This window comes from Aquarana catesbeiana, linkage group LG07 (assembly GCF_042186555.1).
Source record: "Aquarana catesbeiana isolate 2022-GZ linkage group LG07, ASM4218655v1, whole genome shotgun sequence".
Classification (NCBI taxonomy): Eukaryota; Metazoa; Chordata; class Amphibia; order Anura; family Ranidae; genus Aquarana; species Aquarana catesbeiana.
The window spans coordinates 168,758,496-168,783,002 of NC_133330.1; the positions used below are offsets into that span (position 1 = coordinate 168,758,496).

General features: G+C 43.0%; 1 protein-coding gene across 1 annotated transcript in view; it reads right to left on the reverse strand.

Annotated features, from left to right (window-relative positions):
* Positions 1-24,507, reverse strand: part of PLA2G4A (phospholipase A2 group IVA) — a 396,740-nt gene that overhangs the window by 80,380 nt on the left and 291,853 nt on the right. Inside the window, 2 exon segments of the mRNA XM_073592869.1 lie at positions 9,867-10,109; positions 18,619-18,690. Coding sequence (XP_073448970.1) covers positions 9,867-10,109; positions 18,619-18,690 — 315 coding nt within the window.

Sequence of the window (24,507 nt, forward strand, 5' to 3'; positions counted from 1 at the left end):
AACGGGAGGGGGAATCATCTGTAAAAATTTCATTTCAACTGTTATGAATCAACCATAGAAAGATTCCTTTCAATTATTGTTAATGAAGCAATTGATATCCCACTCTATGTTCAACCCATTCGGGGCATGGGAACCCAATCTGTAGATCCAGCTGGTTTCGGATCTAGAGATGGTTCTTTTTCCATTACTTCCCCGCCAATGGGGAACATACTTCTCAATGCCGATAAACACAGTTCCCTTAGGATTCCTACCGTGTACTGCATCGTAATGCCTAGAGACACTGTGTTTATCGAAGCCCTGCTTAATGTTGGTGATGTGTTCCGCCAACCTCACATTAAGTTTCCTAACAGTACGGCCAACATACTCCAACCCACATGGACACCTCAGCAAATATACTACACATTTGCTTGTGCATGTGATAAGTGATTTGATGGAGTATGTGGCACCCGTACCACTAGAGGTAAATTCCGTTATTCTCCTGTCTCGTAATGAGTTGATACTGCAAACGTTACATCTCCTACAAGGGGAGAATCCTTTTAAGTCCCCAAAGAAAGTGGGGCGTTTAGGTGGGACAGGGATATTTGGTGCCAACAAATGTCTAAAACTGGTGGCCCCCCTGAATAAAACTCTCGGTTTATCAGACAAAAGGGGTCCCAAGACTCGATCATTTTTAATAACGGACCAATGTTTTCTTATAATTCTTTTAATGGCCCAGTGTTGGCTTGAATAGGTTGTAATGAAGGCCAACCCAAAATCCTCCCTGTCTTCTACCTGAGGGGGTTTATCACGCAATAATTCCTCACGCTCCCTGTTCCCTATATCCACAATTAGGGAGTCCAGCACAGCAGCATCATAACCTTTGGTCAGAAACCTCGATTTCAAATTCAAGGCCTCCCTATGGAACTCATTAACATCAGAGCAATTTCGTCTCAAACGCAGGAACTGGCCCTTAGGCACGGCAGATAGCCAGGACTGATGATGACAAGAGTCAAGTGGTATGAAACTATTCCTATCCGTTGTTTTGAAATAGGTCGAAGTAGTAATGGTATCATTAACAATAGTGATGGCTAAGTCCAAAAAATGTATTTGAGTGGAACTAGCCTCATGGGTAAGTGATATACCTCTATCATTATTGTTAAGTGCTGATAAAAAGGTGGTCACAGAATTGATGTCGCCGTCCCAGATGAATAGGACATCATCAATAAATCTCCTCCACATGACCAGCTGGGGAGGACTGTCCTTCAATACCACATCCTCCTCCCACTTGGCCATGAAGAGGTTGGCCATACTGGGAGCAAATTTAGCTCCCATGGCCACTCCCTTCGTTTGTAGATAATGTGTGCCACCATACCAGAAATGGTTATGCTCCATCGAGAAGTCCAGTAGCTCCATCACGAAATTACATTGCGTGATGGAGATACTGGAGTCTCGATAGAGGAAATGACGCACAGCCTCGTGTCCTAGACTATGGGATATAGAGGTGTACAATGATGCGACATCAGCTGTCTTTCACTTTCTTTGGGGACTTAAAAGGATTCTCCCCTTGTAGGAGATGTAATGTTTGCAGTATCAACTCATTACGAGACAGGAGAATAACGGAATTTACCTCTAGTGGTACGGGTGCCACATACTCCATCAAATCACTTATCACATGCACAAGCAAATGTGTAGTATATTTGCTGAGGTGTCCATGTGGGTTGGAGTATGTTGGCCGTACTGTTAGGAAACTTAATGTGAGGTTGGCGGAACACATCACCAACATTAAGCAGGGCTTCGATAAACACAGTGTCTCTAGGCATTACGATGCAGTACACGGTAGGAATCCTAAGGGAACTGTGTTTATCGGCATTGAGAAGTATGTTCCCCATTGGCGGGGAAGTAATGGAAAAAGAACCATCTCTAGATCCGAAACCAGCTGGATCTACAGATTGGGTTCCCATGCCCCGAATGGGTTGAACATAGAGTGGGATATCAATTGCTTCATTAACAATAATTGAAAGGAATCTTTCTATGGTTGATTCATAACAGTTGAAATGAAATTTTTACAGATGATTCCCCCTCCCGTTTTTTTTCCTCTTCTTTAATATGTATTTTTATTTGATAATTCATTAACATAGATATATCTATTATGTGCCCCTAGATATTTTTGGATAATTAAGTGTCACTTTTTCTTTTGATATACACATGAGGATGCTTTTAATATAATGTAATCATGTCTATGTATACATTTTTTTTTTATATGGAAGATAAGGCTGATGGGGAACTTAAATCCACCCATATTTATTTTGGTTTTTATGCATATTAATTCTGTGCAGTTTAGCATATTAATCCTGTGCAGTTTATGATATTTTTTATATCAGTGAATTATTTTATTTTCGCCACTAGATGGTAGTGTGGAATACACACCCCCGAGTTTGGAAGCTGTTTAATGTTTCCACACGTATAAAGAATTTTTGGAGTGTGTTCTGCACTTCTTTTTTGTAGCCACCAGATGGCGTAGCATGGCATATAGTTCTGCTTTTTATTATTTATCTTTTCCAGGTTCACAATAAGGAAAGATATATGCATGGGTGGTTTTCATTAGGCTGATGAGTAAGATAGCATCATCACCCACTCTCGTTCCCCCTCAGCCAATGAATGAGCTAAGTCGCTTTGCCGCTTCTGTATTTAAAGCGCATGCGCGAGCGTGGCCACGTACCCCTGATGACGTCAGTTGTGACGAAACGGCCGTAGGGTCACAACGTGAGCACGGGTCGCGCATGCGCGATTGGATTTTAAACGGCGGTGGAGCTTGTTTTCATTTCTCCCCGTCAGAACTTCGTTTTACTTGTTTGTATGAATTTTTAATAAACTGGCCAGATTGCTCTGCACTACCGGAGTATTTTTTTCTCTTTTTCTGGGGTCATTTATGGCCAATACTCTGCTGCATCCTATGGATAAGTCCTAGCTGCATCCTGTTTGGAAGCCCCTCTTGGTTTGACATGTTAGATATCTGGAGAACACCTGGAGAACATTGGTGAGGATATCATCCGGACTCACATATTTCTACTGAGCCTGTTTTGACCCCCCTGAATAAGGGTGGTCGCAGGCTGTCCGGTAAGCCTCCAATTTTTATCCCTTGGTGGTGGGCAACAGCTGCGGTGGAATACTGAACCAGACTCTGTGTTGGAAGTGTCACTACGCTTTGGGACCTGTTTGACATTTTTGGGACTGTATTCATTTTCTTTTCATTTGCGATCACTAAAATCAGCACTATTAGTGATTAGATGGTTTATGTTGACATAATATTTGTATCCATTTTTGCTGTCACATTGGTTTATCTTCATTCACTTTTAGTTTGTCACAATTTTAGAACTCACTTTTCTAATATTTTCTGATCTTTAAACTTAATGCGGGTGCACTTGATTGATTTTCAAATGTCATTATATATCTATTTGATTAATTTAGACTAAATGTTATATGGTCTTTTATTAGTCATTTTATTTACACATTTATGGGGTCTCGCCCACTCGCATACATCATTATATGCGTATTTATAGTCCAGCGCTACACTATTTTTTCTATTGTCCATCTCTGATGTCTATTGATGCCAGAAATTCTCCTCCCTGCAGGGTGGGAACTACTGTTCGAATTGATTCCACGCGGAAGGATTGAATCCTTAGGAATCGGTTCAGATCCCTTAAGTCCAAAATGGGCCTGACATCCCCATTTGGCTTTTGGACCGTAAAAAGGTTGGAATAGAAGCCCAATCCCTGGTCCTTTGCGGGAACTATCATAATGACCTCCTGCGACAAAAGTCGCTCTAACGCTAGAAGGAGCGACTGCTTCTTCTCTGGGTCTCTGGGAACATTTGATCTGAGGAACCGAGGAGAAGGGAATTCCTGAAACTCCAGCTTGTACCCTAAGGTTACCATGGAGACTACCCATTTGTCCTGGAAGTCCTCGTGCCAGAGCTCTGAGAACTGTCGCAGTCTTCCCCCCACTCGAGTGAGCGGGGGCGCCCCCTCATGCAGAGGTCTTAGTGTTTTGCCTAGTAGGCTTCTTTCCCCAGGACTTCTTTTGTCCCTGGGGTTGACTCTTGTCTCTGGACCCCGATGGAGGCGGCCGTCGAGATTGCCTGGAGGCTGAAGCCCCCGGCGCTGGGGAAAGAGTCCGTTTGAAAGAGGGACGCTTACTCTTCTTCTTGACAGGTAAGAGAGTGCTTTTCCCACAAGAGATTCTCTTGATATAGTTATCCAAGTCCTCTCCAAACAACCTTGCACCACGAAATGGAAACCCAGCCAGTAGCTTCTTACATGGTGCTTCGGCTGACCAATTTTTCAACCATAGGATTCTACGTATATGCACCAACCCCAGTGAAAGACGGGAGGTTTGCACGATAGAATCTCTAATGGCGTCAACCACAAAGCATAAGGCCGCTGGAAGGTTAGCAAACCCCTGGGCCTGCTGTTCAGGTAATACTTTGATGACAGTGCTTAACATGGTCTCTTAAGTATTGACAGACTCCAATCGCTGCTACTGCAGGTTGGGCCACTGATCCTGCTAAGGAGAAAACATCCTTCAATAGGGATTCCATCCTTTTATCTACAGGATCCCTGAGCATCTGAGCATTGTCTACAGGACAAGTCAGGCTATTATTTACGGAGGAAATGGCGGCATCAATAGCCGGTATTCCCCACATTTTAATAAACTTTTCTTCCATCGGATAAAGTGTTGAAAACTTTCCCGGCGGAAAAAAACGTCTGTCTGGGTGATCCCACTCAGAATAAATAAGCTTTTCAAGTAAAGTATGAACAGGAAAAGCATGTGCTGCTTGGAAAGGTTTCAGTGACCCCAAAGCAGAAGAGGATTCTTTAGCAGTTTCAGGTATGGGCAACTTAAATGTGGAGCGGACCAATCCAGTGAGGATCTGCACTAAGACTTTCTCCTCTTGGGAAGTCGCAGAGGGTCCCTCTCCACCTGAATCCTCCGAAGAGGAATCATCCATCCCATCCCGATCCTCTGAAAGGGATTCATCTCCTTTATCCCAGAGCTCCTCTGTCTGAGGGTCTTGGGGAACAGAGGAAAGCCTAGTGCGTTTTCTTCCACTGAGTGAAGACGTAATCACGGCCATTAATCTTTCCTCTAGACCATTAATGGTTGAGGAAAAAACCTCTTGTGTAATATATACAGGGGCTGAAGTGCCAGAAGCAGGTGTAGCCCCTGACCCCGATGGCTCTCCCTGGCTAGCCGTCCCTGGCCCATCTTTAGGGGGGGAGGATGCTGCCGACAGGGGGCCCTCAGAACCTGAACGAGATCCCCTAGTGTCTCTGGTTCCTGGGGTGCTTGAACCTTTTCTACCCATAGTGCAAAGCAACAAGGTGTGAGGTATACAAATGAACACTGCCCGCTGAGCGATGTAGTCTGGCTAAAAGCCTTGCTACCCAATGCTCAGTCTGGTGTTACTTCAGTAAATGCTGCCTAGGAGAATGCCTGTGTCCCACCTTACATGCGACCGTCAGCTCTGTGTCTCTCAGAAGGCTGAGTGCACCTGTACAGAGTGCCTTTAATAGCCTGCAGCTGGCCTGAGTGGGAGTCTAAACACTCTGTGCTGACGTCCCGCCCCCTCCTCTACCGCCCCCCCCCTCGAGTTTTGAAAAAAACGAGCGCTTCCCGCACTGCCGACTCTCCTGTCATGCTTCTGGAGAAAGGCTGGGGATGGGGGGGGGGGAAGGAGGGAGGCTGATAACAAGATCTGCCTGAATGGCTATCTTCAGAGATGGTGGCCATTAGGCCGCAGAGCCCGGGTGGTATAACCACTTTCTAGACCCCTGTGGCCCCTCTCTAGCCTGGGGGGAACATTCAAACATGAGAAATCCCTCTTTCCACCTTACCTGCTTGCAGCCTGCTTTGAGATGCTGGGACATAATCAGCACTGAACACCTGAGACAGTCAGTCAGCATGTGTAGGTTTGTGCTCTTGGCAGCCCCCGGTGGTCACAATAGGCATAGCATGCATTTACCTTAAAGGAGAAAAGCCACTAGAACTCAAAAATTCTGTGGAATCTCCTCTTACCTTATCCAGCCGCAGGGTGCTGTTTACACAGACCCAATCTTCACCTCTCACGGTGTGCTCCGTTTGAAAAAAACGTCAGAGACTGGGGCCCCCATCAGTAGGGGGATCCAACAGTTCTGGGACCGTAAAGCACCTCGCCAGAAATTAGGAAGTTTAAAGCCATTTTCTGATCTGCGGGGTCCAGCTCTCTAAAAAGAGAAGCATTACGGGTAAAACCTCGTTTCTTCGGACACGAGGCCCGGGTACCATTCAATTCGGCCATGAAAAGACACTTTGAATGGATCCGGTTCGCCTGGCTTGCCCCAGTATAGGATATTCCCTTTGGAGCTCAGCACAGGACATCTTTACACGTCCATCACCTAAGACACTGGCGTAAAAACTGAGGTATCCCTGCAAGGGGGAGGGATTATATAGGGGGTTGAACTTCCTGATAGGGTGTGCCAGTGTCCAATCACCAGTGATACCTATATAACCCATCAGTAATTACTGTGGCTCTGTGTCCCGTGATGTTCGAGAAAGAAATATTATCAGATAGAGATGACCTGGAGGTTCGGCCATACATCAAAAAATGGGAAAACGAATTGGGGTCACGATGTAATAAAGACACTATTGATAAAATTATGATACTTGCACATAGTTCTGTGGTAGATACTAAAATGGTTGAGATGAACTACAAGTGCCTGGCTAAGTGGTACGTGACGCCAGATAAAATAAGTACATTTCAACCGGAGATATCCTCGGAGTGCTGGAGAGGGTGTAAGGCAGCAAGAACAATGCCACATATATGGTGGGATTGTCCCACTATTTAAAAATATTGGAAGAAGGTTTTACAACTAATAAAGAAAATCACCCGCAAAGAAATACCGGAAGATCCTTGGATATGTTTGTTTCATGGATCAGAAGTCTCTATTAAGCAATATAAAAGATCCTTAATTCCCATCTTGATCAATGCAGCAAAAAGTCTTATACCAAAAAAATGTCAGGAAGTAGATAGCCCTAAAATTTGGGATTGGGTATTTTGCATTAATGAAATATATAATTTGGAGAGTTTAGATGATAGAGGGGAGGAAGCACAAAATGGGGCAGACTGTAAAGACAAATGGGAAAAGTGGAAGGAGTTTAAAAAATCATGGAGTTATGTTGAGGCAATAACTCAATAAATAAAAAGGGGTGGGGACATGAAGACAACGATACCTTGGATACAAGGTTTGGGTGGAATGGGGGGAGGGTATAAGGTATAATGATATGTTTTCGTTGAGATGTAATGTAAATATACGTTTTGTTTTTTGTATGATGATATTTCTATAAAATAAAATAAAGTAAAAAAAAAAAAAAAAGTGATAGGTAGCGAGGAGTGAAATAAAAAATTTCAAAAATGTATGCGCTTAGAAATCCTGAAGGTGATGCTTGGTTTTCGGGGTTCTGTATGCGGTTAGGCTCCCAAAAAGTCTCACACATGTGGTCTCCCCATACTCAGGAGAAGCAGCAGAATGTATTTTGGAGTGTAATTCCACATAAACCCATGGCATATTTGACAAATATATCATTTAGTGACAACTTTGTGTAACTTTTCTTTTTTATGTCATTTTTCAATCACTTGTGACAAAAAAATAAAATATTCAATGGGCTCAACATGCCTTTCAGCACATTCCTTGGGGTGTCTACTTTTCAAAATGGGGTCATACTGCCCTGCCATTTTAGGACCTCAAAAAATGGGATAGGTAGTCAAACTAAAAGCTGCATAAATTCCAGAAAATGTACCCTAGTTTGCGCAAACCAATAAATATACTTTTATTGACATTGTTTTTTACCAAAGACATGTGACTGAATACATTTTGACCTAAATGTATGACTAAAAAGAATGAGTTTATTGGATTTTTTTATAACAAAAAGTAGAAAATTCTTTTTCTATTTGTGGGAAAAAAAGGACACAAATTTTGTTTGGGTACAACATTGCATGACTGCGCACTTACCAGTTAAAACAGCACAGTGCCAAATTGTAAAAAGTGCTCTGGTCATTGAGAAGCCAAATCTTCCGGGGCTGAAGTTGCAATGCACTGTAAAACACACTGTACAAAACTGGTTGCTAAGAAGGGATCGGGAAGCCGGCTGCTGCATCCCTAGCAACCGATGAGTCATCAGCTGTCAGCGGGGTTCCCGCTGAAAGCTGAGTTGAATAAAATAAAATAAATTTGCTGGCAAAAAAAAATTTACAAAAAAAAAAGGAGTGGGGTCCCCCCCAGTTCCATACCAGGCTCTTCGGGTCTAGTATGGACTCTGAGAGGACCCCCATGCCAAAATTTAAAAAAAAAACTACGTGGGGGTCCCCCCCAAAATCCGGAAGGTCAGGAAATGGAGGGGACGAGCGAGCACCCCCCCTCCTGAACCATACCAGGCCACATACCCTCAACAAGCACCTTGCCTCCATGTAGATGAGGACAAGGGCCTCTTCCCTTGCCCGGTGGTTGTTGGGGTCTGCGGTCAGAGGGCTTGTCGGAATATGGAAGCCCCCTTTAACAAGGTGATCCCCATATCCTGGTCCCCCACCCTATGTAAATGGGTATCGGGTACATGGTACCCCTACCCATTCACCAAAAAAGCAGTGAAATGTGAAAAAAAAAAACCCAGGAGACAGTTTTTGACAATTCCTTAATTAGTAAAATGGCTCTGAGGTGCCGTCTGTCCTGATGTCGTCGCCTTCTTACGCTGCTGTTTTCTCCCCAAGCTGTCATCCTCTTCTTCCCCCTCGCGTCATTGCCGCCGTCTTCTTCTTCTTCGCCGTCGCCAGTTACCTGTTAAAAAAAAAAAAAAAAAAAAGCTGGTCTTGTCGCGTAGCTGTCTTCCTCCGTTGTTATGTTCCCTGCTCTCCGGTACCTATTATATAGGCATGGGGCATGGCCATTCAATGACTTTGCCCGGAGAGGCCGCCCCTTGTGACGGCACATATCACAAGGGGCGGGCTCTCCGAGCGACGTCATTGGATGGCCACGCCCCATGCCTATACAAGTGGCGCCGGAGAGAAGGGAACATAATGGAAGAAGACAGCTACGTGACAAGAGCATTTTTTTGTTTTTTTATCAGGTAACCGGCAACGGCAGAGAAGAAGAAGGCGGCAGCGGAAGAAAGCGAGGACACCGGGAGAGACGACATCAGGAGAGACGGCGGCTCAGAGCTATTTTACTAATAAAGGAATTGGCAAAAACTTGCTCTTGTTAATTTTTTTTTTACTTTTCACAGCTTTTTTGATGAATGGGTAGGGGTATGATGTACCTGATACCCATTTACATAGGGTGGGGGTCCGGGATCTGAGGGTCCCCTTGTTAAAAGGGGGCTTCCAGATTCCTATAAGGCCCCTGCCCGCAGACCCCAACAACCACTGGGCAAGGCGTGTTGGGAAGAGGCCCTTGTCTTCATCAACATGGGGGCAAGGTGCTTTGGGGTGGGGGGCGCAGAGCCCCCCTGCCCCAAAGCACCCGTACCCCCAATGTTGAGGACATGTGGCCTGGTATGGTTCAGGAGGGGGGGCGCTTGCTCGTCCCCTCCCTTTCCTGACCTGCCAGGCGGCATGCTCGAATAAGGGTCTGGTATGGATTTCGGAGGGACCCCCATGCCGTTTTTAAAAAAAATGTTGGCGTGGGGGTGGTCCCCTCGGAATCCTTACTAGACTGGAAGAAATACACAAAGCACACAAAATATCAAGTAAGAATACACATGCCTCTTGTATTTAGACAATTTTTGCTTATCCCAGAGTACAGCTTAAAGGAAATACATTAAGAAATTAGTACGCACTTTGATTAAGGAAGCAGACTTACCTGCAACTGCTAGATCCAATGCATCCTCATCTACAGACTCTTGGGAACAAAACTGTGTTAAAGGAGACAATGGATATGACGCATTAAGGTTTAAACCAAGCATGAAGTTATGCACTTTTCCAGCTCTTCCTTCACGCGTGTTGAATAGGGCAGTGTCACTTATTAGAGCCATGAACATGCGTTGAACCCAGCTGGCTTGGTTGTTTTTCTGATATTCTTCTTCAGCTTCAACATTTTCACTTCCTAAGCGAATTTGACAAAGTAAAAAAATCAGTAGACAAAAATGTATAATACTCCTACCCCTATACCAGCTTAAAAGGCCAAGTTCAATCCTTCCAGAAATTAGCCTATGCAATCAAGGGGTCTCAGCAGATATTAAAAACTGTGCAGCTTTGTAATTTGTTATTGCCATACCTGTAGGTAGGGATGGGCCGAACACCCCCCTGTTCGGTTCGCATCCAGAACAAGCAAAAAATTTGTTCGAACACGCGAACACCGTTAAAGTCTATGGGACACAAACATGAAAAATCCAAAGTGCTAATTTTAAAGGTTAATATGCAAGTTATTGTCATAAAAAGTGTTTGGGGACTCGGGTCCTGCCCCAGGGGACATGTATCAATGCAAAAAAAGTTTAAAAATGGCCATTTTTTCAGGAGCAGTGATTTTAATAATGCTTAAAGTGAAACAATAAAAGTGAAATATTGCTTTAAATTTCATACCTGGGGGGTGTCTATATTATGCCTGTAAAGTAGCGCATGTTTCCCGTGTTTATAACAGTCCAAGAGCAAAATGACATTTCTAAAGGAAAAAAAAAAGGAAACATGCGCCCCTTTACAGGCATACTATAGACACCCCCCAGGTATGAAATTTAAAGGAATATTTCACTTTTATTATTTCACTTTAAGCATTATTAAAATCACTGCTCCCGAAAAAACGGCCGTTTTTAAAACTTTTTTGCATTGATACATGTTCCCTGGGGCAGGACCTGGGTCCCCAAACACTTTTTATGACAATAACTTGCATATTAACCTTTAAAATTAGCACTTTAGATTTCTCCCTTTTAAAGGGGATCCTGCAGTTACATTTCAGTCACGGTTAGCTGAGTATAAGACTGGAAAATGTAACTGGGGGCAGGGGAAGCAATAATACAACATTACAAACATTTAAATTCCGTAAGCAGTGGCGTGGCTAAAGGGGTGAGGGCCGCACCCAGGTGACACCTGCCAGAGGGGTGACACTCGTGGGTAGTGGCACCGCTAACACTGCCCGCTGCCCTACTCTCTCGGGTCTCGCTGGCTATCTCCTCCCTCAGCGAAGCGGACCGAAGCTGTGTCATCCTCCTCTCCATTTACATCCACACAGGAGAAGCCCAAGGGACACACACCACTGTGTACAGCATATCCATCTGCGCTGTTCTTAGGTATGTACACTTTACTATACAGTATGTAGATGGACATTGGAAGGGGGCGTGCTATGGGAGGGGAGAGGGGTGTCTATACTGATGGGGGTGTTTGCACTGAGGGGGTTGTATATACTGATGGGAGTGTCTGCACTGAGGGGGGGGGGTGTCTATACTGATGGGGGGTCTGCACTGAGGTGGGGGTTGTCTATACTGATGAGGGGGTCTGCACTGAGGGGGGGTGTCTATACTGATGGTGGGGTCTGCACTGAGGGGGCTGTCTATACTGATGGGGGTCTGCACTGAGGGGGTGCCTGTACTGAGGGAGGGAGGTCTATACTGAGGGAGGGGGTCTGTACTTAGTGTGGGGGTCTTTATTGAGGAAAGGGGGTCTGTACTTAGTGAGGGGGTTCTGTACTGAGGGGGAAGTCTATACTGAGGGAAGGAGGTCTGTACTGAGGGTGGTCTGTAGTTAGTTGAGGGGGGAGTCTGTACTGAGGGGGGACTATAGTTGGTGGAAGGGGGGGTGACACCAATTTTTTCCACACTGGGTGACACCAACCCTAGTGACACCACTGTCCGTAAGTGGAAACAAATGTCACTACTGGCATTTATCCAAAAAAAAAAAAAAAAAAAAAAAAAGAGAAGTTAAGAAACTAAGGTTTTACAAAAAAAATAAAAAATAACAGACTTACTGGCCAGATCACCATGTGAAAATAAAGGATATACAGTCTGGCTATGCACAATATAAAAATGCACAGAATAAGACAAACTTTGGACTGTTTATTACAACTAAGAGGAAATATTTCTTTACACTTTAAAACTTACAAAAATCTGTGCCCAGGGGTTCTACTTTAATACACAGGATCCATGCTAATCTGCATGTAAATCACTCTTTTTAGGTTTGTGTGACTATTCCCATTTACAGGACTACTACGTTTTTCTACAGAGTGTAAATTACACAGTGCAAAATGCATTTGCAGTATATATGCATGAATTAGATTACTGCAATCATAATCATACAGATGAGGCAGTAGGGTTGATTTACTTAAACTGGACAGTGCAGAATCTGGTGCAGCTGTGCATGGTAGCCAATCAGCTTTTAACTTGTTCAATTAAGCTTGTTCAATTAAGATTTGACAAAAGACTGGAAGCTGATTGGTTTCTGTGCACAGCTGCACCAGATTTTGCGCTCTCCAGTTTTAGTAAATCAACCCCAGTATGAATAAAATACGTAGGTGTTCCTCTACAGATCTACTTCCTCTAAATCCATCCACCCATATAGTGCTTGATAGCACAACAATATAACATTATCTAGGCATTCCTCATAGTTTGTTAGGGTTCTTCTGGCCTTTTATTATATCCTGTGAATATATCTTAACTGCTGGCATCCTGATCAACACTACACTTATGTACAGACCACACTGGATGAATATTAACCTTAGAGCCCTTTCACACTGGGGCGGTTTGCAGGCGCTATTGCGCTAATAATAGCGCCTGCAAACCGACCTGAAAGTGCCGCTACTTTCATCCCAGTGTGAAAGCCCCAAGGGCTTTCACACTGGAGCGATGCGCTGGCAGGACGGTAAAAAAAGTCCTGCCAGCAGCATCTTCGAAGCGGTGTGTATAGCGCTCCTTTACCGCTCCTCACCATTGAAATCAATGGGAGGGCGCGGCTATACCGCCGGCAAAGCGCCTCTGCAGAGGCGCTTTGCGGTGGTATTTAACCCTTTCTCGGCCGCTAGCGGGGGGTAAAACCGCCCCGCTAGCGCCCGCATACCGACGGTAAAACGCCACTAATAATAGCGATGTTTTACCGCCAACGCCGCCCCCGCCCCAGTGTGAAAGTGCTCTTATGGTAATGATTATTATTTACCATGGTAATGGATTGCTTTTCAAAGGACAGCAGAGTAGCGGCTGCAAGGTGTTCAGTAGGTGATCCTAAGACCTCCTAAATGTCTGTTTTTTCTTTTTTTAATTTCAAGGGGGATTTTGTATTACCCCACTGCAACTGGAGCCAAGCATTTGGCTGGTGGTTGTGACTTGCTTCCATTGAACTTAAAGGGCAGTTATGCAAGCTGGGTTAAAATTGCAATGGCCACGAAGTAAGGCATTGCAGCCACGGCATGTGAAAAGCCCCATCTGGCTGCAAAAGTAGTATTTAGCTGGGCGGTCAGGGGGAGGTAGAACCGTGGCTCAACCATATGTTTTAATTACCCTCTGACTACCTGTGTAAAAGAGCCTGTAGATCTCTGCAGACTCTACATGCTAATCAGCAGCACAATAACCCACTAATAAGTAAGGGTTAACTATTTATGGTGTTGGAGGCATTGCTGTGTATATATTGCTCTCTATGCACAGCAAATTGCAATAGAGTGAGCAGAGAAAAATTGCTCTGGTAAAAAAGACACATTACAATGAACTTAAAGTTATTCAACGACAACAAACTAATTACGAGCACATTTGGTTTTATTTTACAACGTGCATACTTCAGACAGTATTTACTGCAATGCTGTCCTTGCATTTAATAAATTAGCAAAAATCACCATGGCATAATTTAGTATTTATAATAAAGTCTGACACAGGCATCAAAAAATTCTGTCTCTCTTGTCAGTAGCAGCTGTGTTTGTACCACTAAAGCAGATGTCTCTTTTCTTTCTTTATTTTTTTACAGACCATCCACTTGGTACACCATTTTCAATCTCTGACATTTTAGAGCAAGTCGTAAAATTTCTGGATGATCAGCTGCAACTGCTGTCACTGATAAGTGTATTCTGACAGTGGTGGCTGTCGCTATAATGCCCCGTACACACGGTCGGACATTGATCGGACATTCCAACAACAAAATCCTAGGATTTTTTCCGTCGGATGTTGGCTCAAACTTGTTTTGCGTACACACGGTCGCACAAAGTTGTCGGAATTTCCGATCGCCAAGAACGTGGTGACGTCAACCACGTACGGCGAGACTAGAAATGGCCAACCAAGAACCAAGCGCGGCACCCTTTGGGCTCCTTTTGCTAATCTCCTGTTAGTAAAAGTTTGGTGAGAGACGATTCGTGCTTTTTCAGACTCGTGGCTTTCAGATCATTTTCTGTGGTTCAGTTTGTGCTTGTGGGTTTGTATCTGCTCTTCAGTGCGTGCAAGCAAGCTATGCGTGACTTTCATTAGTCATTGTGTTCTTGTTCGTTCGTTGCTGTTTTTCAGGTTGCTCTTCACAGGCCTTGCTGTTCTTCAGTGCGTTCTGTTACTTCGTTCTGAGCAGCCGACCGTTTTCTAGCCATGTTGCGTATACGTACTCCTCGTAGAGTTTGTGCTGTGCGGGGGCTTGGTGTTGGGGTCCTTACCTTGACACAAGTCCAGTCCATGATCAGGGTGGGGAGAAGTTCATGGACCAAGAATTGGTTGCTTCAGTGTGACCAGTTCTGTCATATGCCTTTGCTCCGTGAGATCCGTGAGAATAATCCTGATGATTTCGGGAACTTTCTCCGGATGACGGACCCCGTATTTCACCGTTTGTTGGCTTTGCTGACCCCCTATATCAGCAGGCAGGATACCTGCATGAGGCAAGCCATCACTCCGGAGCAGAGGCTCATTGCCACCCTGCGGTACTTGGCGACGGGGAGAAGCCTGCAGGACTTGAAGTTCTCGACAGGCATCTCCTCCCAGGCTCTGGGAATCATTATCCCAGAGACCTGTTCTGCCATCATCCAGGTCCTGCAGAAGGAGTATATGAAGGTAAGATTTTTATCCTTTAATATCACATTTTATTGTATTTATTGTTTGATAATGTATTGTATTTCTTTCTTCATTCCCTAATTACCATGATTGGAATATGCTGTGAATGTCCCCTTTGTCCTCATTCATGCTGGATTTTTTTTAATTTTTTTTTTGTCCTTCATACATATTTGCCTTCATTACCTCCCCAGCATGGTCTACAGGCCCTATATTCACCTAATGTAGTCATTTAACAATGTATTTTATCAGCTCCATAGTAGTGCTTTACCCCAAACACCCCCTAAAATGTTTTAAAATTGGTGATTAAATTCAGGCAGAGTGCCAGAGGCTTTTTTGTTGAGGTGTCCCCAAATCATTTTTAACCCTCCCTCCCCCCAACTGCTAAGTCAGCTGATACCAATTCTCTATCTATCCTCAATCATCTATCTGGTGACTTTGCCAAACCCATACACACTATACCCATCTCTTTTGTACTCCGATGTATGGATGAATTCCCCAAAGCATGTAGTGCAAGGGCCTGCCTGTATACTTTCAAATGGTACTGTTTAAAGTTTTTGTATCCTATTATCTTGATAGGTAATAGCAGAATGTCCAAATGTGCTGAAATGTGTACAGTGTGTATCTATATCTTTGTATCATGACACTTCTTACCTGTCCAGTGGGCTGCCAATAGTGTAACTAAGGAGGGGCTGTTCAAAGTAATACCCATTATTTAGGCATTCATCTCTCAATGAAGTGGAGAGGGTTACCTGTCCAAGAGCTCCCCCCCCCAATAATGTTAGAAATGGCCCATGAGAGGGGGTGGGGGAGGGGGAATCTGATAGGTGTACCTTATACTTTGGTGTTTAAAAATTCCCATTAATAAATGTTATCTTGATGTTGGCCAAGAAGGTTTGTGTCTAATCTGCTTTCCATGTTTTTATGTGCAAAAAGACTAATTTTATTTTTTTTTTCCTCCACAGTTTCCTTCCACGCCACAGGAATGGCAGACTGTGGCCTCCCACTTTGCCCAGCGGTGGGACTTTCCTAACTGCGGAGGGGCAATTGATGGGAAACACGTCCACATCGTCCCACCACCCAACTCGGGGTCGTACTATTATAATTATAAGGGGTTCAATAGTATTGTGATGTTGGCGGTGGTGTCGGCTAATTATGAGTTCCTGTATGTGGACGTGGGGAAGAATGGCCGGATGTCCGATGGTGGAGTCATCGCCCAGACGGAGTTTTACAGGCGTCTCCAGAATGGCAGCTTGGACTTGCCACCTCCAGAAGACAATGTGGAAGGACTCCCATTTGTCTTCGTTGTGGATGATGCCTTTGCGCTGGGGGACCACCTTATGCGGCCATTCCCGATGCGGATCCTCACCCCGGACCAGAGGGTTTTTAATTACCGGCTGGCCAGAGCCAGAAGAGTGGTGGAGAACATATTTGGAATCATGGCCAGCCGGTTCCGCCTATTTCTTACACCCATCCATATGTCGGAGTATAAACTGAATCATATAATCCTGGCGTGCTGTGTTCTACATAACTTTTTACGGCAACATTCTGCCAACTATGCTGGCTCAGTTGGGCCTGAGGCCGGAATTATAAATGAACCAACCCTGACGGCGCTTGAAAGTGGCCGTCCTGGCTTGCCCTCCCTGAGTGCCCGTGATGTCCAGCTAAGATACCTTGAGTTCTTGTCGGGTAGGGGGGCCATCAATATGCCAGACAACTTGTGAAACCTTGATCAAATACAAAATAAATTAAGCTAATCTTTGGTGACATTTACTGCTTGTGTTTGTTTTAGCTGACCCTGACCGAAATGTGGGGAGTCCTGAAAATGGCGTGATTGTGTAACCTTATATAAAGCACTGTTGGGTGTCATTTACTAAAGGCAAATACACTTTGCACTACACTCTTCCTCCTCTTCCTCCTCCTCCTCCTCCTCCTCCTCCTCCAGGTCCTACAAGTCCTCCTCCTCCTCCAGGTCCTACTCTTCCTCCTGCCACATCTCCAACACCAGAGCCACAGCCAGGAAGGAAGCGTGGAAAGAAGACCAGAAAGTGATGACCCTGGGTTCAGTCTGGTCTGACAAAAGATGCAGCCTGTTGTAGTACCACAGCCTGGGGACACAGATGTCATCTGCTGCTTTCCGGATCTCAGGGACTTCTGGACCAGACTGCACTCCCTTACACAGGGACTCCTCAGGCCACCAATTTTGATGTTAAAGAATTGATGTCTGCCCTGGGGGTCCAAGGCTGCGCTAATTTCTGCTGTTTCTCCAGCGTTGCCTCCCTCTTTGTTTGGTTCTGAGCCCTTAATAAAGGAATTTTTGTTTCAATTATACTCGCCTATGTGTGTTTTCCTTCAAAAAGGACAGTTTGTTTGTGAGGATTCAGGTACATTTCTAAAGTACAATGTGAAATTAACAAGAGACACCAACACCAAACAATCTCCTTGAGATTAAATAATACAAGATATCAATGGTGTTGTGGTAACTTGACACACAAAACACACACAAAAATATTCTGGAGTAAAACTAAAAATAAAATAAAACAAAAATCAGAATTAAAAAAAATACAAACCTAAAAAAAAAAAAAAAAAAAATTATGCCTTAAAATAAAACAAAAAAATAAAACACAAAAATAATTTTGTCAGATGTGACAAATCAAAATATATTGAAGGAATCCCGATAAATAATAAAGAAAGAAGTTTGTGAGAAGTCTGTGTGAATATGAGCAGCAAAACTACTTCATTTTTCTCACATTATAAGGAAGAAGAGAGTGCGCTGTATTAAACCATTTTTAACATTGCACCGTGACAAAAGTGTTGTATCCATTGCGAACGCTAATTTTACCAGACCGATCGGTTCCGTCTCGGAATTTCTTCTAAGCATGCATGGCACTTTGTGCGTCGGAACTGGCCGCACACGGTTGGAATTGACGCGATCAGATTTTGTTGTCGGAAAATTTCATAGCCTGCTCTCAAACTTTGTGTGTTGGAAAATCCGATGGAAAATGGCCGATGGAGCCCACACACCGTCGGAATTTCCGACAACATGCTCCGATCGGACATTTTCCATCGGAAAATCCGACCGTGTGTACGGGGCATAAGAATACAATGTGAGGGGGGATTCCTTTTACCACCTTGTGTGGATAGAGGAATCTGTTTGCTGCTGGTTGAAGGAAAAAAACAAACTGTGTATGGAGAGCTTTCTACTCACCTGTCCCTGATCCAGCAAGATACAACTACCTAGATAGCGGTGCCACTTGTAAAGACTGTCCAGGCTGCCCCATTCTCTGTCATGGTTGGAAGCTTAAAATGCAATGCAGCATGTACCAAAGGATCAGTTACACATTAAAGAAAGCATTAAAAGAGGGAGAGGCAATTAAGGGGGAAATAATCACCTTGTGCAAATGTTCCATAATCCTGTGCAAAACTGGTCATATTAAGGTCACCACAAAATAAAAAAAACAAACAACTAGAACATATGTCACTTTTCCATTAAACTTGTTAAAGTAAAGGCATGTTATTCAGTAAGGGGATTATGATATAAAAAAAAAAAAAAGAAGACAACAGAATATAGTAACCTGTACAGTGTAAAGCCCACTAGTGTAAGAAAATCTATATGTTTACCTTTTGGTTCTTGCTGTTCATCATCGCTGTCTGAATTGTCCATGGTCACTATGTGCTTTGGTTTAATGTTTTCTAGGAACAATACAAAAGAAAAATGCATTTTATATGAATTATGTTACTAGATGTAAAATCATGTATGAATATCACAAAAATGATTTTATAGTCGATTGAATTTTGTGGATCACACTATCCTGTTTGACAATTATCAGGCTGGTAGACTACAAAAGTGAGAAGGGACCTGGCTGCCAACTTTCGCTGTTATAGGAAACATGGAATATCCAATGGACCCATATTATATGTTAGGCATGTTTATCCAAAGTGTTGTTTAGTTGCACTGACAGGTTTTTTATAATCTGAACATCTTTTATTCAAGTATACACATTTAATGGAATGAGAAAATGTTGGTTATCATCTAATGGAAGACTATTTTGGTATTGTCCCTCACTAGCGAAAAAGTTAATCTTACTTTTTCCCTGCAACTCTTGACTGATCATCCATAGTCTTATTATCTTTTTACATCTGTTAGCAAAGTGATGCAAGTTTTTGGTAATATGCTACTATAGTTTATGACGCCATTAGGTTGTGGTGCCCAAATGGGACCTTCCCATCAAATTTCATCCCAACCTTATCCTCTCTGCTTATAAAAGCCACCCAACCTTCTTGGAAACTTGCAAAGTAGTGGGTTGGCGGAGTGCATTTTTTCAGAAAAATATCTCACATTCCTTAGCATGAAGTAGTATCTTTTGTAGTGAAGCACTGCTGACCTCTATTTTACCACTAATGGTGGCTGGTACAAAAGTAATTTGTATTAATATTGTAGTCAAAAGGACACAGAGACCGGTTTGTATTTTTGACATTTCTTAGAGACTCCAGTTGTGAGATTTAATCATTAGTCAAGCTAACCAAAAGTATACATTATTACTGTTACTACTGTAAATCGTCCATTACATGAACACGGTTGAAATACATGCACATTTAGTGTACCTATGTTCACTTTAAACTTACTAAAGTGATCACAGAAGTAAAGTTTACTTTAGGTCCACACCACCAGCATATAATTTTGTATTCACTGAGAGGACAAACTCACGTACACATTTAGAAACTGAATTTGAAATTTGAATAGTACAGCACCCAAGCATTGGTCTCAACTGTCCCTCGTTTAGAGGGACTGTCACTCTTTCTACTTCAGTTTTTTGATTTATACTCATCTCATTTATACTCGTCTATAAAAATATGGCATTTAACTACTAAAACCGTTATTTTGCATTGACCTTTCATCCAACCACTAAATTTTTTGATTTGTTATTTGGAGAACCAAAGTTCTAACATTACAGGCACATGGCTAAATCAAACCTTATCCTTGTGTTAAAGCTTTGTGAATTGAGCCTATTGTCCATGCAAAGCTACTTATAAAAACAAATTTGGCCTCTCATCAATTGAAAAGAGAATATGAACTAGAACTAGAACTAGAAAAGGGTGCGCTTCCCTATGCACCAAAAGGCCACTTATCTAAAACATAACCTTTGTTATAAATCATAAAAAGGTATGTAATGACCATAACAGGTCATGCTATATAATTCTACTGCTTGTTTTGCTAGTAGTTAGCAGCAGACAAACTTTTATGTTAGCAAAACTGATCTATTCTGAATTTTAAATATGGCTGCAAAACAAAAATGAAAGTATTTTGCTGTGGGTGAAGTAGAAAGGGCCTTTACAAATGTATTCATCAATATTACAATATAATAAAACGTTTTTATATACTCAAAAGTCAACACAATAAGTAGTATTGAATACATATTTAATGGTTTCAAGATAAACATCCCTAAATTCACCATAGCTAAAGGAATTTCCTATGACAGGAAAAGAAAGGAAATGTGAATAACTGTATACTGAAGGGGCTGTTTTCTTTTGTGCAAGTCACTATGTTGAACACGTCAGAGGCTAAATACAGAATACATTAGAAAAGTAAAATGTCAATGTTAACAAATTATATATGTTTCTAGTGTATGACTAAAGCATCCTGAAGACCAAATGTGACACATTTTACTTGCAATACCTACACTTAAACTGTGTCCCACTTACATTCAGGATGTTTTCTTTACTAAAAATTAAAGTGATCTGAAAGCCTAAGGTTTTTACCTCTATGCATTAAGAAAAAACCTTCTGTGCCACAGGATGATCCCTTACACTTAACTGAGCCCAATCTCGAGCCAGCGCTATGCCCAAGAAAAGCAGCTCTCCCTCCTCACAGGGTAGCTTGATAGCAGCGAACACCACTGGCTTCTACTGCGGTCAATTAAATTCTGTGTTAAAGGTGTAGGGGGTGGGGCTGAGTTTTTAAGTTTCTGAAGATGCCCACACGAGTGCCTATAGGAAGCCACTTCCTCCAAAGAGGTGGAGTCAGGAGTGCCAGAGGGGGAACCCAAAAGAGAAGGATTGCGGCTGATCTATGCAAAACATTTGCACAGAGCAGGTAAGTATGACATGTTAAAAAAAAGTTTAAAATCACTTGAAAATGTAAAAGGTTTGTATATTTCTAATTAACTACTTAAGGACCAGGCCTATTTTCAGACTTGGTGTTTACAAGTTAAAATCTTTTTTTTTTGCTAGAAAATTACTTAGAACCTCAAACATTATATATTTTTTTCAGACACCTTAGAGAATAAAAGGACTTTAGGTCACACCGTATTTGCGCAGCGGTCTTACAAGTGCAATTTTTTTGGAAATTAAAAAAATAAAACAGAAAAGTTAGCCCAATTTTTTTTTTTTATACTGTGAAAGATAAATGTCAGGCTTCAAAATTGCGCCCGCTCATTGAATGGCGACAAACTTTGACCCTTAAAAATCTCTATAGGCGACATTTAAAAACGTCTACAGGTTACCAGTTTTGAGTTACAGACTAGATCTAGTGCTAGAATTATTGCTCTCGCTCTAACGATCGCGGCGATACCTTACATGTGTGGTTTGAACACCGTTTTCATGCGGGCACGACTTACGCATTGGGTTCGCTTCTGTGCGCAAGCTCGATGGGACGGGGCGCTTTAAATTTATTTTATTTTTTTATTTTGACACTGTCCTTTTAAAAAAAATGTTTTGGGTCACTTTTATTCCTATTACAAGGAATGTAAACATCCCTTGTAATAGAATTTTTTTTTTTCCCCTTTAAGACCATTGGGCGGAAGTGACGTTTGACGTCACTTCAGCCATCCAATGGTTTGGAGCCGAGTGAGGGCCATCTTTCCCTCACTCGGCATCCAGCCTGTGAGGGGAGAGGATCCGATCGTCTCTGCTGCTACCGACAGCTCTGGTAAGCGGCGGAAGGAAGGGGGCCCCCTCTCCCACCCCGATAAAAGTGATCCTGCGGCGAATCCGCACTTTATCTGAAAGCATAACAGCGGTCCTTAAGTGGTTAAAATAACAAGCATGTTATACTTACCTGCTCTGTGCAATGTTTTTTCAGAGCAGCCCCGATCCTCCTCTTCCGCTGCTTAGGGACACTCATGCGTCCTCGCTCCTGATACCTGCCCCCGACTCCCTCATCACTGGCTCTGATTGACAGTATCGGAAGCCAAAGGCCAATGGCTCCTGCTGCTGTATCTAAGCCAATGAGGAGCAAGAGGGCCAAGAGAACCTGGCTCTCATACAAATTGCTGAATTGAGATCAAGCTCAGGTGTGTATTTAGGGGGGCCTGCGGAGGGGGGGGCTGCATGCAGAAGGTCTTTTAACCTTTAATATAATTTTTTTACCTTAAAAAGGTCAAAAAAAAAATCTAAAGGTCCTAGAATAGCCCAGGCAACGATGCACACCCCCAAAGACGGGGAGGGGGTGTTTGGGGGTGCCCGAGCTTCGAAGGTATTATATGGCCGCACGGTTAGCCCAGCTACTCCAACTGCATAGCCCTCACTATTGCCCTGAGTGGGTTCCACTGGAGGCACAGGCATGTGCTCCACTAGCAATGGACCTGATCCTTTGGACTTCCCCAAAGCACCGCAAAGCGATTTTGAGCCCGACACTCTCTCACTCCCTAAACATATGGGAAATGGGTTGTAAAAGTTGGTCCCTGCGGTTCGCACACACTCCAGTGGCCCCACTCTTTGGCAATCCCCCTGTTTCCCCCAGGCAGACAACCCGACAGGTTTAGTTGGTGGACAAACAAGGGACTATTCTGGATAGGCGTCTATCTAGATCACAGAGGAATATGTCCTTCCTCATACTCATACCTCATAGCGGAGAGCTACTACCTGTAACAAATTCAACATTTTCTCCAATCTTTATGGAAAAACGGGTCTGATGTGACAATGCGTACCATCTTCGAGAATAGATGCATGCAGAATTCTGCTCTCCAGGAAGGCATCTCCGTGCGCTATAAACAGTTCACCGCCCCTCTCACCAGGCTCTCATATCAGATGGCATGGGTGAGGGATCTGGAAATTAGCCATGAGGCAGAGGACTGGAGTAAATGGAGCATAAGAATGCACAAGGGCATCCTTAATATAGCCCTGATTGAGGCGGGATAAAAGGTGCACGCCAGGTGGTACCTGGTACATGAACGCCTTTCTAAAATGTATCCAGGAGCCTCGGTCTTCCGCTTCAGGGGTTGTGGACAGGTGAGCTCTCCACTCCATGTATGGTGGACGTGCCCCAAGGTACGTTGTTTTTGGATCAGGGTCCACTCACTTATATTATCACTCACAATGGTGAATATTATTAAAAATGCTTCAGTCGCCCTCCTAAACAAAGCAATAGACAATATTCCTAGACACACACAGACTTTAATATATTACATATTCTTAGCGGTAAACATAGCCATCGCGTCAGCTTGGAAATGCCCCATTGTAGACATAGCATTGATGAAATGCAAATTCAATTGGATCATGTAAACAAGAAAATAGTGAGCGTACTAAATGACAAACGACTTCTCTTCGAGAAAATATGGTCTCTATGACTCTCCTACCTACAGGCTCCCGAGATATAAAGTTATCCACTCAGATGGCTGACCACGGATTCCCGGATGGACACACCTCTCCCTTTTTTCTCTCCCTTTCTCTTCTACTACAACTTGCTCTCATGCTTACCTCTGGCATCACGCCTCCATGATTTTCCAATTTTCCTCCTTCCTGGTTAACCTTGAATCGCCTAGGAATGCTGTTAATCATAGATTCTCCTATATGGGACAGTAAGGTTAAACAATTGTTGAATGAATCTTGCCTGCTACGGTATCAAGCCCCCCCAGACTATTTTGCTGCCATTATACTCTAGCTGGGAAGTTTCACAGAGACCAAGTTGTCCTATAAACATACAACGCATGGGATGGCTGATAGGATGACTCCACTACAGAATACAGATAGATTCTGTGTTACTTCAATATCTCGTCACTAGACACTGCCCTGCCTCCTGAACAAGTTACTCTAGTTGCGAGTTGAGTCCATATCTTTCAGCAATAAGCCTAGCACTCAATTGTTGAACTGTTTTCAGGTTTGGATGTTTGTTTCCATGTTCTACAGAATTTATTTTTCTCTTAATTTAGCAAGCAAGGACTGTTCGCTGCTCTACTGACAAATCTTTAACAACCTACGTAAATGATTAATAAAAACCATTAAAACAGAAAAAGGTAAAAAAAAAAAATAAATAAAAAAAACTGCTTTAGGTTGTAGTAGTGGAAACTAGACATGTGCAGAATGAAAAAAATGTTTAGTTTCATTATTTACATAAATTAGTTTACTTAAATTTGTTTAATCTATTTAATTTGTTTTCGGAATTCGTTTATTCGTATTCGAATCGATTCAAATTTTCGGAATTTGAATCGTTTTCAAAATCCAAAAGTTTTCCATTTTCCAAAGAGAATAGAAAATAAAGGAATAGAATAGAAACAAATAAAATCGAAAAGA